We start from the raw sequence: 15,000 nt of genomic DNA on the forward strand, positions 1-15,000 counted from the left end.
CACAAGTCGAACACTTCCCAAGTGTCTAGGACTGTGTGATGCATTATTATTATTATTATTATTATTATTATTATTATTATTATTATTGTATGACACAGCAAACAAGATAGATATGCTGGATTTCGTTTCACAAAATCACAAGTCGAACACTTCCCAAGTGTCTAGGACTGTTGGATTATTATTATTATTATTACTACTATTATTATTACTATTACTATTATCATCAAGTGCAACCTGAAAAAGAGACACTGGTTCTAGAGATGTGCGCGGTATTTGTTTCATGTTTCATTTGTGTATTCATTTCGTACCATCTGTTCGGATGCTCAATGCTATGGAATCCTGGGAGTTGTAGTTTCACTAAGAGAGTATGGTTTGACAACCCTTGAACAAGGGTTCGGATGCACAAAATGAAAAAGGCCATTTTCATATGAAACGAAAGGCGACACTAAAGAGATAGCTGCAAGGTCACTGTGCTTTGTTTTGTTTTCTGGCTGCATGGCACCTACTCCTGGGGAGAATTATTTATAGTTATTACTAAAAAACCCGCTCGAAATCAGGAGAAGGCCCAAACTTTCAAAAAGTTGATGAGCTACAAGGGGTCAGCATGCCTTCCGTGTGTGGCGATTTTCATCCCGCTAGCCCTAAAACTAAGCGAGAGGCAAGCTTCTGAAGCCCTTCCGTTGCCACCAATGGTTAGAAAATTTTCATTTATTTTGTGCACGAGACGAAAATCCTATTCATTTTGGAAGCGGGGACAAATACAAAAATGAGACAAAATTAATGAAACTAAATAAAATGAACAGCAATTCCATACAAATGTACACCACTACTGGGTTCCATTTTTCAACCTTTTTCGGTTTCTGACAGTGTCCTGGTCCCTGTTGAAAGCCTGTGATCCAGTGTTTCCCAACCTTTGGGCCTCCAGATGTTTTGGACTTCAGCTCCCACAATTCCTAATAGCTGGTAAGCTGGCTGGAATTTCTGGGAGCTGAAGTCCAAAACACCTGGAGGCCCAAAGGTTGGGAACCACTGCTGTAGTTGAATTGGAAATGCATAAACGACCCTGTATCCCCGAAAATAAGACAGCGTCTTATATTAATTTTTGCTCCCAAAGATGCACTAGGTCTCATTTTCAGGAGATGTATTATTTTTCCACAAAGAAGAATTCACATTTATGGTTGAATTTTCAAAAAATGAAAATTTATTATCTACTGTACAGTAGTTGTCATCACAAACCACCATAAACAAACTGTGAATCCTTTCAAGAATTTCTATATTATATTTTATTGCTATACTGTTTTTAAATTACTGTTTTAAATTTCTGTTCGTATGTAAATTTATGTTGTTATTGGGCTTGTCCCTGTGTAAGCTGCCCTGAGTTCCTTCTGGAAGATGGAGGTGGGATACAAGAATAAAGTTATTATTATATTATTATTATTTCTTGTTACTACCTTTATTTCCGTGTACAACGATCTATGGTATGTACATTTACCGATTCTGCGTGCTTCCAAACAAAAACTTTACTAGGTCTTACTTTCGGGGGAGGCCTTATATTTAGCAATTCAGCAAAACCTCTACTAGGTCTTATTTTCTGGGGATGTCTTATTTTCAGGGAAACAGGGTAACTATGGCTAGATTGCACTATGTCACACAATTTTGTTCCTGGGTTATAAATATTGTTTCCTAATTGGTTCTATCACAAAAGCCTGGAAAATGTTTATTGTGTTAATGTGGGATTTGTGTATTGATAGTGTTTAAATGAAATTTGTGTCTTCTCTGTATTGCATACTGATTGCATCATCCAGAGTGTACTATAGTCTGGAAAGAGTTAAATTACTAAGAAGCTGTGATGACCTTGATATGTGGCTGGAACCGGGGAGTGTCCAGACACAAGTGTTTGTGCATTACTGATTGTGTTCAGTTCTGAGTTGAGTCGAGTTCTGTCTGCCTGGAGTAAGAGTCAAGTCCTGTGTTCGTCTATTGTCTGCAAGCCTGTTTGTCTTGATTATTGCTGAAGTCAGTAAAACTTTGTATATAGTTTTACTAACATCTCTGGGTGTCACTTCGTTCTGCGTTTCACTGATTCCATCCAACTACTGCTGCGCTGCAATTATTCTGACCTATTGAACTGCACAATCTTTGTTATTGCGGGAGGGACATCATCCTGCAGCACGTTTGGCTCTAGTTTTTCAATGAATATCTCATTGAGTCTCAACCAATTCAACAGTTTCTGGCACATGCTTTTAAAGTATAGCCATGATGCTAGGGATGGGTTTTAGCCTTAACTTTAAAGGAAAGGTGCAAGGTTTTGAATCCTATTTGCAAAAACAGAGGAAGACTTTGAGGGAGCTCTCCATGGTGCTAACGTTATTTTATGTCAGGAGCAGAGCCGGGGTCAGGGTGCGTGTTGGGTGAGTTTCTTCAAAACACCATCGATCATCTTCTCCGGATCATCAGCACCCTGACAAATTGGTGAATCGTCTGTCTCACCAATTCCTGTTCAATGTCAGACTCAAAGACACCTGTAGTCTGAAGTCCAAACATTTATTTCAATATCTACAAAACATATTTACAAAACACAGCAAAAGCCATCGTTCAAAGCTAGCATTCTTCTTTTGCCTCTCGGCTCAGTGAACACAGCTCAACACAGATAAGAAGCACATTCCTCAGTCCGAAGGAAGTTCCGACCTCCAAGGTCGGAAATCATGTTTCATAGGTCACAGCAAGGCTGTCAGTCAAACTGGCCTGCTGTTAACTGTTTCATTGCTGAAACACACACACTTGCAAAACAGCAGAAACACTTGATTTACATTTCATATACATACAACCAAAATCCAACAATTTACAGCTAAGATTCAGGACTGGAGAAAGTTCTTATCTTTGCCATGCCTTGGTAGGCGAAATTTGATGCAATGGGCATCTCAGCCGAGGCAACGCGCATATTGTTGTTGTTGTTGTTGTTGTTGTTGTTGTTGTTGTTGTTATTATTATTATTATTATTTCCAGGCTGTATGGCCATGTTCCAGAAGCATTCTCTCCTGATGTTTGTCCATAGCTGCATGGTGTACGGTAGCTGTGGACAAGTCTACATAGCGACCCCCAAACACAACATTGCCCAAATATGACTCGAGGAACATGAAATGCCCTGAAGACTAATTCAACCAGAGAAGTCAGCCAGAGCAGAGCACCTGATAAACCAACCTGGACACATAATATTATTATTTGAGAAAACAGAAATGCTGGAACACTCTCACAACCACCACGTCAGACTACAAGTCACTGAAATCCACAAGAAGCAGGTGGACAATTTCAACAGAAAGGAGAAAACCATGAACATGAACAAAATCTGGCTCTAAAACCAGGACAATAAATAAAGAACAACACTCAGAAAACAGGGGAATTCCAGACAAGGAACAATCAGGGCCAGCTAACACCTCCCAACAAAGGATTCCCTCAGGCGGGAATCAGGCAGGCTTTGAAGCTGCAAGGCTATCCAATGCTAATAAAGCTGGCCAATGGCAACATTCACATTACCTCTAACAGACAAGAGTTCTTTCTCCCACCCTGGACATTATTCCACAGATATCTAAACCCCACTTGCTTAGTTTCCAACAGACCTCACAACCTCTGAGGGTGTTTGCCATAGATGTGGGCGAAATGTCAGAAGAGAATGCTTCTGGAACATGGCTGTGCAGCCTGGAAAACTCACAGCATCCCAGTGATTCCGACCATGAAAGCATTCGACAACACATAGCACATATTTATAATAATAATAATAATAATAATAATAATAATAATAATAATAATGTTATTTTTATATCCCGTCTACATCTCCCCAAAAGGGACTCGGGGTGGCGCACATGGGGACAAGCCCAGCATAAATATAGGTTAAAACAGTCCATAAATTAACACAATGTAACAAAATAAATATAAAACAGCACAAAACACATCAATTACTTAAAAACCTGGACATAAAATACTGTATGTGCAGAAGGTGACTGAATTGGGCTTGTCGATAGTGTAAAGGCAATCACGGAAAGGTCAGAGGGACGGTCTCATTAAAAACACTATTTCTATTATTTTACTATTTTATATCTGCTAGATATTATTATCATCATCATTATTATTTGTATCCCATCTTTCTCCCCATAGGGACTCAAGGCAGCTAACAATAACGTTATTCAATGTATATATATAAAATGGTTATGAAATTTCGGCCTAGGACAAAACAACAAAACTACACATCCCAGAAACACCAAACTTGGCAGCACAACCCCACATCCATGCCTCTACGTTCATACAACAAAAAGAAAAGAAAAATAAAGTCCTAATTAGAGGGAGAGGAATAATTGTTTTTTATCCAATTGCTGCCAGTTAGAAGGCTAAGCTACGCCCACTTGGTCTCCTAGCAACCCACTCAGCCCAGGGGACAGGCAAAGTTAGGCCTCACTTAGGCCTCTTCCACACTGCCTATAACATACAGATTATCTGACTTTAACTGGATTATATGGCAGTGTAGACTCAAGGCCCTTCCACACAGCTATATAACCCATTTATAATGGACTTAATGTAAGGTAAAACCGTTACCCTTTACCTTAACTACCACCAATTCCTCAATACTTTATTTCCCATACCACCATACTTCGCCACAGCAATGCGTGGCTGGGCACAGCTAGTCCAATATAATTTTAAAACAAGGCCAATATGACAGAGGTAACAGGAACTCGACTCCCTCCCTTGCTTATTTAATATGTTGGGGACCAAGCCACTGTCAGAAACTGGAAATGGTTGAAAGGGGGAAGTATTTTAAAGCCTGCAATTCCAAGACTGAGCTATAGATGGCGATAAAGAGATACAGGGGAAAACAAAGAGGCACTGGGTGGTCAAACAAAAACTTGAAAATCCATAAAAACATATTCAAAACTAAAAACCACAGCAGCCAAATAGTACATATTCCTATTATGCGATTACCGTGCTTCGGAGGGCAAATGAAGTAGCGGATTCCTCCGACACTGCCGTCATTCTTTCCGTCGGGTTCGTCCAGTTCCACACCAACCCACTGACCGCTGGCGAACTCAGTGGTGCCGCAAAAACGCAAGGTGCCCACCTACAATGATATGCGGTGACATTTTATTGTTTGGCCATTAGGCATATTTATGCCCTCACTTTCAATGATTTTCCCCTTCTTCAATGCCACTGTCGAACATTTGTCCAAACCAAACTCCATGCTGATATCAGTGCTAAAAATTCGGACAGTGTTAGTCAGAGACTGGATTTCAGTTTCCGTTTTCCCATACAGCTTAAGGTCATCCATGTACATCAGATGTGAAATTTTGTGAGATTTCTTAGATGTTTGATAGCCAAGATTTTTTTTTGTAAGATTTGTTTTTTTTTTTTTGTAAGATTGTAAGAGGGATCATGGCAATAATGAAAAGCAGAGGGAACAGTGAGTCTCCCTGGAAAATTCCTCTTCTGATGTTGACAAGTCCATAGCTTTCATTTCCAACAAACAGTTCAGTTTTCCAGTGCTCCATCATTTTTTCAATAAAGGTGCCAACATTTTTACAAATCCCGATGGCGTCCAGGCACTTGATGATCCAGCTGTGCTGGAGTCAGTCAAAGGCCTTTTTGTAGTCAATCCACGTCATGTGAAGATTATTATTATTATTATTATTATTATTATTATTATTATTATTCTCTAGCTGAGCCTCACCTTAAACACTTCCACATGCATATGATGGGAAACGATTCACATGACTGCCTTGTCTTAATACTATATCATCCTGGGACTTGTAGTCCACCCCAACTTTGCAAGGGAAACACATCCTTACCTTCAGCCCATCCACAAGGACACGGTCTCCGAGCTTGAGGCCAAGGGAGATGAGCATGAGGTTCCCTGGGATGTTGTCATAGTTGGGCAGGGTGACCTTCGGCAGGTTGCAGCTCAAGGGCACGGCATCCAGCAGCAGCTGCTTCAGTTCCTTGGCGATCATGGCCGCCTCTGCCTTGTCCAGGGTCATGTCCATGGGGTCCGGCACCACGTCCGCAGGGACCTGGCCTTTGCTGTTCTGTGGGAAGGAGAGCCAAGCAGCAGGGCGGTCAGTAGAAATGTGGTCTTGGCCAGGATTCGGGCTTGCAGAGCTCAGTCTGATCCTACATAGCAGGCATGGGCCAAAGTTGGCCCATGCTTGCTATAAACCAGTGCAATATCTGTCTCCGTTCTGCACAAATTATATAGACCTCAGATTAAGATTACCATGCATGCATTAGACCAAAGGTATCAAACTTCTCAGTGCCTCATTTGGAAGACTCTATAGCAGGGGTCCTCAAACTTTTTAAGCCGAGGGCCGGTCCACAATCCTTCAGACTGTTGAGGGGCCGGATTATCATTTGAAAAAAAAATACAAACAAATCCGATGCACTTATGTCTTATTTGTAGTGCAAAAACAACAACAAGAAGAACAATGAAAGAACAATACAATATTTAAAAATAAACATAATTTCAACCAACATACATTTATCAGGATTTCAATGGGAAGTGTGGTCCTGCTTCTGGCCAATGAGATAGTCAAGTTAATTAGGGTTGTTGTTGTTGTTGTTGTTGTTGTTGTGTGCCTTCAAGTCATTTCAGACTTTGGGTGAGCCTAAGTTTAAAATGTATTTATTTATTATTTATTTATTTACTGCATTTATTTACTACATTTGTATCACACCCTTCTCACCCCAAAGGGGACTCAGAGTGGCTTACAAATTACAAATTATATGTACATACAATATGTTATATTATTAGCATAGAACAATATTAGCATTATATATTACTTTATGGAACTATACCACTATACTGTAATATTATTAGTAATATTATATGTAAAATAGAATATATAATTAATATTATGATATGGTATTATTATTAGTGTTATATTGTATTACATTATAATATTATTATCAATATTATATGTATATACAACATATTATATTATAAAACTGAGGGCGGGGGCCAGGTAAATGACCTTGGAGGGCCGCATCCGGCCCCCGGGCCTTAGTTTGGGGACCCCTGCTCTATAGAGCCAATATATACTCCAGAACCTACTCAAGACCCCCATATCTTATGCATTCGTATTATGCAATAAATAATAATAATATTCTAGAGCCCTGTCTGATCCTACATAGCAGGCATGGGCCAACTTTAGCCCTCCAGAATAATAATATCCATTTAATACAATATAATAATAATAATAATAACACTATTATAATTGTATATTATAAATTACATGTCATATTACTAATAATATTGCAGTATAGTGGTATAGTACAATATAATAATATATAATGCTTATATTGTGCTATGCTAATAATATAACATATTGTATGTACATATAACTTGTAAGCTGCCCAGAGTCCCTTCAGGGTGAGAAGGGCGGGATATAAATGTTGCAAATATATAAATAATAAATAAATATTCCAGATCCTACCCAAGAACATCCTCTTAAGCAACAAACGACATCTGAACACATTCTATCTTCAGTGTCTCATCTGGAAGATACTATAGAACTGATATATATTCCAAATCCTGCCCAAGACCCCTATATCTTATGCATTCATGTTATGCTAGAAATACTATAACTGCAATATTATATGCCCAGAACCAACAGCCGGACGTTATGGCTGCATACAGTGCCAGACTTGGAGAACATCCTTTTAAGCAACAAACAACATCTGAACACACTCTATCCTCCGTTTCTCATCTGGAAGACACTATAGAACTGATATATATTCCAAATCCTATCCAAGACCCCTATATCTTATGCATTCATGTTATGCTAGAAATACTATAACTGCACTATTATATGCCCAGGACCAATAGCTGGACATTATGGCTACACACAGTTCCATGCCTGGAGAACATCCTCTTAAGCAATGAATAGTATCGTTCTCCATTCTATGCAAGTTATATAGACCTCAGGTTAGTATTACCATGTATCCGTTAGATCACTGATTCCCAAACTCTGGCCCTCTAAGGGTGTTGGACTTTAGTTCCCAGAATTCTTGACCATTGGATAAGCTGGCCAGGGCTTCTGGGAGGTGGAGTCCAAAACATTTGGAGGACCAAAGGGTTGGACACAATTGAATTAGACCATTGACTCCCAAACTCTGGTTCTCAATGTCTTTTGGACTTCATTTCCTAGCATCTCTGACCATTGGTTAAAGTGGCTAAGCCTGCTGGGAGTTGAAGTGCAACATAACCTGGGTTTGGGGACAACTGCATTAGATATTTATATACGTTTGCATATAACTCCTGATGCTTAGAATAAGCTCTCCTTTGTCCAGTACTGGACTTGGGGGTTCCTTTGGCCAAAGTCCTTATTTGTTGTCTGCTTGCCTTCCTGCTCTATGTCTCATTTGGAAGACACCATAGAGCTGATATATATTCCAGTTCCTACCCAAGACTCCCATATCTTATGCATTCATGTTAAGCTAGAAATAATATAAGTGCCATATTATGATCAACAGATCTCTCTTGACCAGTAGTGGACTTGGTAGTTCCATTAGACAAAGCCATTGTTATGTCTCACCTGGAAGACACAATAGATAGATTGTGACGGCGCGAGTGGCACCATCTATATGTCGAACCGTAAGTTGCAAGATTTGAATTGTATCATGCCTGATTTTGTGTTGTAGAAGGCTTTCATGCCTGATTTTGCCTTTACCCTGTAAATGTAGTTGGATTGATTGGTTATTTATAGCTGTCAATCAATGTTGTTTGCACCAGTTATATTGCTTCCTCAGCTCTTCCTGGAGTAGGACAGTGTTTTCTTTTTCATTCCACCATCAAGCTTTCTACCAGATGGACATGAGAGAGAGACTTGGCTCTAAAAGCCCTTGATTAAGTTACCTCTCAGCACCAATTCTGAGGTTCTTACCCTTGAGACTTATGCTTCATGTTCAGGGCCAACCTGGACGACGTTGAGGAGTCTCAAGCACCTTCAAATCAGTTCTTTGGCACCAAAGGAAGACTCTGTGTCTTCAAACATAGGCCATTTGGACTGAGGCTGAGGATTGCTCCAGCATTCACTGCCATTGAGAAAGAGGGACCTGGAAAAGCTTCTCAGCTGCAAAGCTCCTTGGACCCAAGACAACCAAAGACTGTAATGTATTTTCCTTTACCCCTTTGAAACTTCCAGCTTATTGCCTTAAAGGGATAACCTTTTGTGAACAATAAAACCAGTTTTGAGTTATCTACAGTGTTTTGGTCCTTGGAAGTTCCAGCTTTCCTAAAGGAAGGCAAGAAGCAATCCCCTGGGGAAAGATGTCACGTCCATGCCTCTTTCGCTAAGAGTTATAGCCCCAGGCGTGACAGCACATAGATAGATAGATAGATAGATAGATAGATAGATAGATAGATAGATAGATAGATGAGAGATAGAATATTCCAACCCAACCCCAGCGTCCGCTTGCTTTTCTCACCCTAACCGCCGGGTTGGCTCCGTGTTCGAGGAGACACTTCACGGCCCCCAGACACAGGTTCGAAGCCGCAATGTGGAGGGCCGTCCCGTGGTTGAAATCGCTACAGGTGGAGTTGAGGACTTTGAAAAGGGGAGAAAACACATAAGTCAAGCAGGAGGGTTACGGGACGCCCCGCCGGCCCCGTCCTGGAGGAAAGGAAGGGGTGTGAAAGCCGAGAAAGGAGGTAAAGAAAGAAAGAAGGAAGGTACTTACAGTAGGTTAGGTTCTGTATAAAACAAGGATCTGGAAGGAAGTGAAAGCCATGCGATACTGATCTGGGCCAGACCTCTTTGCATCCTGACCCCTAAGGCAGGCATGGGCCAACTTCGGCCCTCCAGGTGTTTTGGACTGCAACTCCCACAATTCCTAACAGCCGGTAGGCTGTTAGGAATTGTGGGAGTTGCAGTCCAAAACACCTGGAGGGCCGAAGTTGGCCCATGCCTGTCCTAAGATCATAAATCTCTGAAATCTTTACTAATTGATATTGGGTTAAACATTTCAGCCTTACTATTCCCTTCCAACAAGCCTGTCCAGTCAATGCTAAACTACGCATTATTAACTTTATATTTTATTAGTACTCGTGTTTTAATCTTTGTTTTATGTATTTTAATATATGTATGTACAATAACATTATTGTGTTTGATCTGTCTGTTTCAACTATGCTGTATCCTGCCTTGAGCCTTGAGGAGAGTCAAATAACAATTATTATTATTATTAATGTACTGTTTTTATTGTTGTGTTTTATCTGATTATTATTATTATTATTAATGTATTTTTGTTATTATCGTGTTTTAACTACATTGTACACAACAACCCTTGAGGAGAGGCTGAATACAAATATTTTGTATTATTATTATATTAATAATAATACAGTATTATTGTTCTTATTATTCCATACCATTGTTACAAGTAAGCCCATTCCCCTTTGTGATAAGTACAGTAGAGTCTCACTTATCCAACATAAACAGGCCGGCAGAACGTTGGATAAGCGAATATGTTGGATAATAAGACGGCATTAAGGAAAAGCCTATTAAACATCAAATTAGGTTATGATTTCACAAATTAAGCACCAAAACATCATGTTATACAACAAATTTGACAGAAAAAGTAGTTCAATACGCAGTAATGTTATGTAGTAATGACTGTATTTACAAATTTAGCACCAAAATATCACGATGTATTGAAAACATTGACTACAAAAATGCGTTGGATAATCCAGAACATTGGATAAGTGAGTGTTGGATAAGTGAGACCCTACTGTAACAATTATTATTATTATTAATGTACTGTTGTTATTGTTGTGTTTTATCTGGTTATTATTATTATTATTATTATTATTAATGTATTTTTGTTATTATTGTGTTTTAACTACATTGTACCCCACAAGCCTTGAGGAGGGGCTGAATAAAAATATTTTGTATTATTACTATATTAATAATAATACAGTATTATTGTTGTTGTTATTATTCCATACCATTGTTACAAGTAAGCCCATTCCCCTTTGTGATAAGTACAACTTTATTTGTTAATGAATGCTGTACCTTTGGGCTTGGAGGCCTTTAGGAAGATGCGGATCATTATATTATTATTATTATTATTATTATTATTATTATTATTATTATTATTATTATTATTAATACCATATATTTTGTATTATTATTATATTAATAATAATACAGAATTATTGTTATTGTTATTATTCAAACCATTGTTACAAAAAGTCCATTCCGCTTTGTGATAAGTACATCCTATTTGGTATTTAATGCTGTACCTTTGGGCTTGGAGGCCTTTAGTAGGATGTGGATCATTATATTATTTTTATTATTAATAATAATAATAATAATGTATATTTTGTATTATTATTATATTAATAATAATACAGTATTATTGTTGTTATTATTATTCAAACCATTGTTACAAAAAGTCCATTCCGCTTTGTGATAAGTACATCCTATTTGGTATTTAATGCTGTACCTTTGGGCTTGGAGGCCTTTAGTAGGATATGGATCATTATTATCATTATTAATGATAATAATAATAATGCAGTATTATTGTTGCTATTCTTGTTGTTGTTGTTCCAAACCTTTCTTACAAGAATGTCTGTTGTCCTTTGTTATAAGTACAGCTTTATTTAGTTTTTAATGCCATACCATTGGACTTGGAGGCCTTTAGGAGGCTACGGTTCATCATAATTATCATCATAATTATCATCATCATCATCATCATCATCATCATCATCACTATACTTTGTTGTTGTTATTCTTGTTGTTATCATTATTCAAAGCCTTTTTTACAAGGATGTCTGTTCCAGTTTAAGACAAGTAGAACCTTATTTGGTATTTAATGCCATTATTATTATTATTATTATTATTATTATTATTATTATTATTATTACCACCGGTATTATTATTTAAGATCATGTGTCCGGCATGACTGCATGGAGCGCCATTACCTTCCTGCTGAGTGGTACCTATTGATTGACTCATATTTTCATGTTTTGAACTGAAAGGTTGGCAAAGGCTAGGGCTAACAGCGGGAGCTCACCCCGCTCCCGGATTCGAACCGCCAACTTTTCGGGCAGCAAGTTCAGCAGTTTAATCCGCTGCGCCATTGTGGGCTCCAAGTACAATCTTATTTGTTATTTAATGTCATACATTTAGGCTTGGAGGCTTTAAGAAGGATATGGATCATTATATTATTATTATTACAGTATTATTGCTATTATTATTATTATTATTATTATTATTATTATTATTATTATTATTATTATTCCAATCTGTTGTTACAAGGGAATTTATCCCACTTTGTGACAAGTACAATCATATTTTATATTAAATGCCTTTTCCTTTGGACTTGGATGCCTTTAGCATGAGTTTTTTAGGCAAATGGATCTAATTTACATATGTTTTAAATGTTATAATGTATTTAAATAATGTATTTTTTATAGTTTTAATTGATGATATGTACTGGTTTTGCTTTATTATTATGTTCTTGGCATTAAATGTTGCCAACTGTTGTAAGCCACCCTGAGTCCACCCTGATGAGAAGGGCGGGGTATAAATGCTGGAAATAAATAAATTTAGTAGGATATGGTATATTAATAATAATAATAATAATAATAATAATAATAATAATAATAATAAAGTATTATTATTGTTGTGTTATTTTTGTATTACTATTCTGAACCGTTGTTACAAGGAAGTCCATTCCCCTTTGTAATAAGTAGAACTTTATTTGGTACTAGCTGTGCCCGGCCACACTTTGCTGTGGTAAAGTATGATGGTATAGGAAATAAAGTATTGAGGAATTGGTGGTAGTTTAGGTAAAGGGTCCCCTGGGCTGAGTGGGTTGCTAGGAGACCAAGTGAGCGGAGCTTAGTCTTCTAACTGGCAGCAATTGGATAAAAACAATTATTCCTCTCCCTCTAATTAGGACTTTATTTTTCTTTTCTTTTTGTTGTATCAACCTAGAGGCATGGATGAGGGGTTGTGCTGTCAATTTTCGAGGTTGTGGGGTGTTTACTTTTGTTGTTTTGTCCGCTGCCGTGATATCATCACTCTTTTATATATATAGATTTAATGTCGTACCTTTGGGCTTGGGGGCCTTAGGATGATACGGATTATATTATTTATTATTGTATGACATAGCAAACAAGATAGATATGCTGTGTCATACAATTATTATTATTATTATTATTATTATTATTATTATTATTATTATTATTGTGTGACACAGCAAACAAGATAGATATGCTGGATTTCGTATCACAAAATCACAAGTCGAACACTTCCCAAGTGTCTAGGACTGTGTGATGTATTTATTATTATTATTATTATTATTATTATTATTGTATGACACAGCAAACAAGATAGACATGCTGGATTTCGTATCACAAAATCACAAGTCGAACACTTCCCAAGTGTCTAGGACTGTGTGATGCATCATTATTATTATTATTATTATTATTATTATTATTATTATTATTATTTTATTATGACACAGCAAACAAGATAGATATGCTGGGTTTCACAAAATCACAAGTCAAACACTTCCCAAGTGTCTAGGACTGTGTGATGTATTTATTATTATTATTATTATTATTATTATTATTATTATTATTATTATTATTATTTTATTATGACACAGCAAACAAGATAGATATGCTGGATTTCGTTTCACAAAATCACAAGTCGAACACTTCCCAAGTGTCTAGGACTGTGTGATGTATTTATTATTATTATTATTATTATTATTATTATTATTATTATTATTATTATTATTATTATTGTATGACACAGCAAACAAAATAGACATGCTGGATTTTGTATCACAAAATCACAAGTCGAACACTTCCCAAGTGTCTAGGACTATGTGATGTATTTTCAGATGATGCATGCAGATCCCAGTAGGGTGGCCTTTTGCAGCTGTCAGATCGTGATTATTATTATTATTATTATTATTATTATTATTATTATTATTATTATTATTCCTACTACTGCTACTACTACTACTATATTGTTGTTATTCTTGTTATTATTTTTATTCCAAACCATTGATACCAGGACATCTGTTCCCCTTTGTGATAAGTACAACCCTATTTGTTATTTAATGCCGTACCTTTGGGCTTGGAGGCCTTAAGGAGGATGCGGATGAGTTCGGGAACGTCGAAATAAGCAGCGTAATGCAAGGCGTTCATGTTGGTCCAGCGGCTGCGGAGGGTCACATCCGCACCCAAAGCCAGGAGCTGGTTGGAGAGACGGACAGCCGAGGCAGGGTCACCTGAAGGATGATGGAAGGAATAAACATCAAATTAAATTGATAATATATTTAGCATTATTATTATTATTCTTCTTATTATTATTATTATTATTATTATTATTTTATTATGACACAGCAAACAAGATAGACATGCTGGATTTCGTATCACAAAATCACAAGTCGAGCACTTCCCAAGCGTCTAGGACTGTGTGATGTATTTTCGGATGATTCGCGCAGATCCCAGTCGGGTGGCCTTTTGCAGTTGGCAGATCGTAACTTTGTCAAAGTCTCTTGTTTCCATATGCCGACTGAGATCTTTTGGCACGGCACCCAATGTGTCCATCACCACCAGGACCACCTGCACTGGTTTCTGCCAGAGTCTTTGAAGTTCAATCTTGAGATCCTGATAGCGGCTGAGTTTTTCCTGTTGTTTTTCACCTGGGATGGCAACATCAATGATCCAAACCTTTTTCTTTTCCACAACTGTGATGTCTGGTGTGTTGTGTTCCAGAACTTTGTCAGTCTGGATTCGGAAGTCCCACAGTATCTTTGCGTGCTCATTTTCCAATATTTTTGCAGGTTTGTGATCCCACCAGTTCTTTGCTGCTGGGAGGTGGTACTTGAGGCATAAGTTCCAATGAATCATTTGGGCCACATAGTTGTGCCTCTGTTTGTAGTCTGTCTGTGCGATTTTCTTACAGTAGCTGAGGATATGATCCATGGTTTCGTCGGTTTCCT

The 15,000-nt window shown here is 37.7% G+C and overlaps 1 protein-coding gene across 3 annotated transcripts in view; it reads right to left on the reverse strand.

Moving 5' to 3' along the window:
• clip3 (CAP-Gly domain containing linker protein 3) overlaps positions 1-15,000 on the reverse strand; it is a 71,518-nt gene that overhangs the window by 21,885 nt on the left and 34,633 nt on the right. For 2 of the 3 annotated variants that reach the window (XM_062962428.1, XM_062962430.1), the window contains exons 5-9: positions 14,122-14,283; positions 9,718-9,747; positions 9,466-9,584; positions 5,832-6,068; positions 4,972-5,107 (exon numbers count right to left, since the gene is read on the reverse strand). In XM_062962428.1, the coding sequence (XP_062818498.1) occupies positions 4,972-5,107; positions 5,832-6,068; positions 9,466-9,584; positions 9,718-9,747; positions 14,122-14,283 (684 nt within the window). The remainder of the gene's footprint in view (positions 1-4,971; positions 5,108-5,831; positions 6,069-9,465; positions 9,585-9,717; positions 9,748-14,121; positions 14,284-15,000) is intronic. The other variant, XM_062962429.1, reaches the window with a different exon arrangement.

This window comes from Anolis carolinensis, unplaced genomic scaffold, assembly GCF_035594765.1.
Source record: "Anolis carolinensis isolate JA03-04 unplaced genomic scaffold, rAnoCar3.1.pri scaffold_10, whole genome shotgun sequence".
NCBI lineage: Eukaryota > Metazoa > Chordata > Lepidosauria > Squamata > Dactyloidae > Anolis > Anolis carolinensis.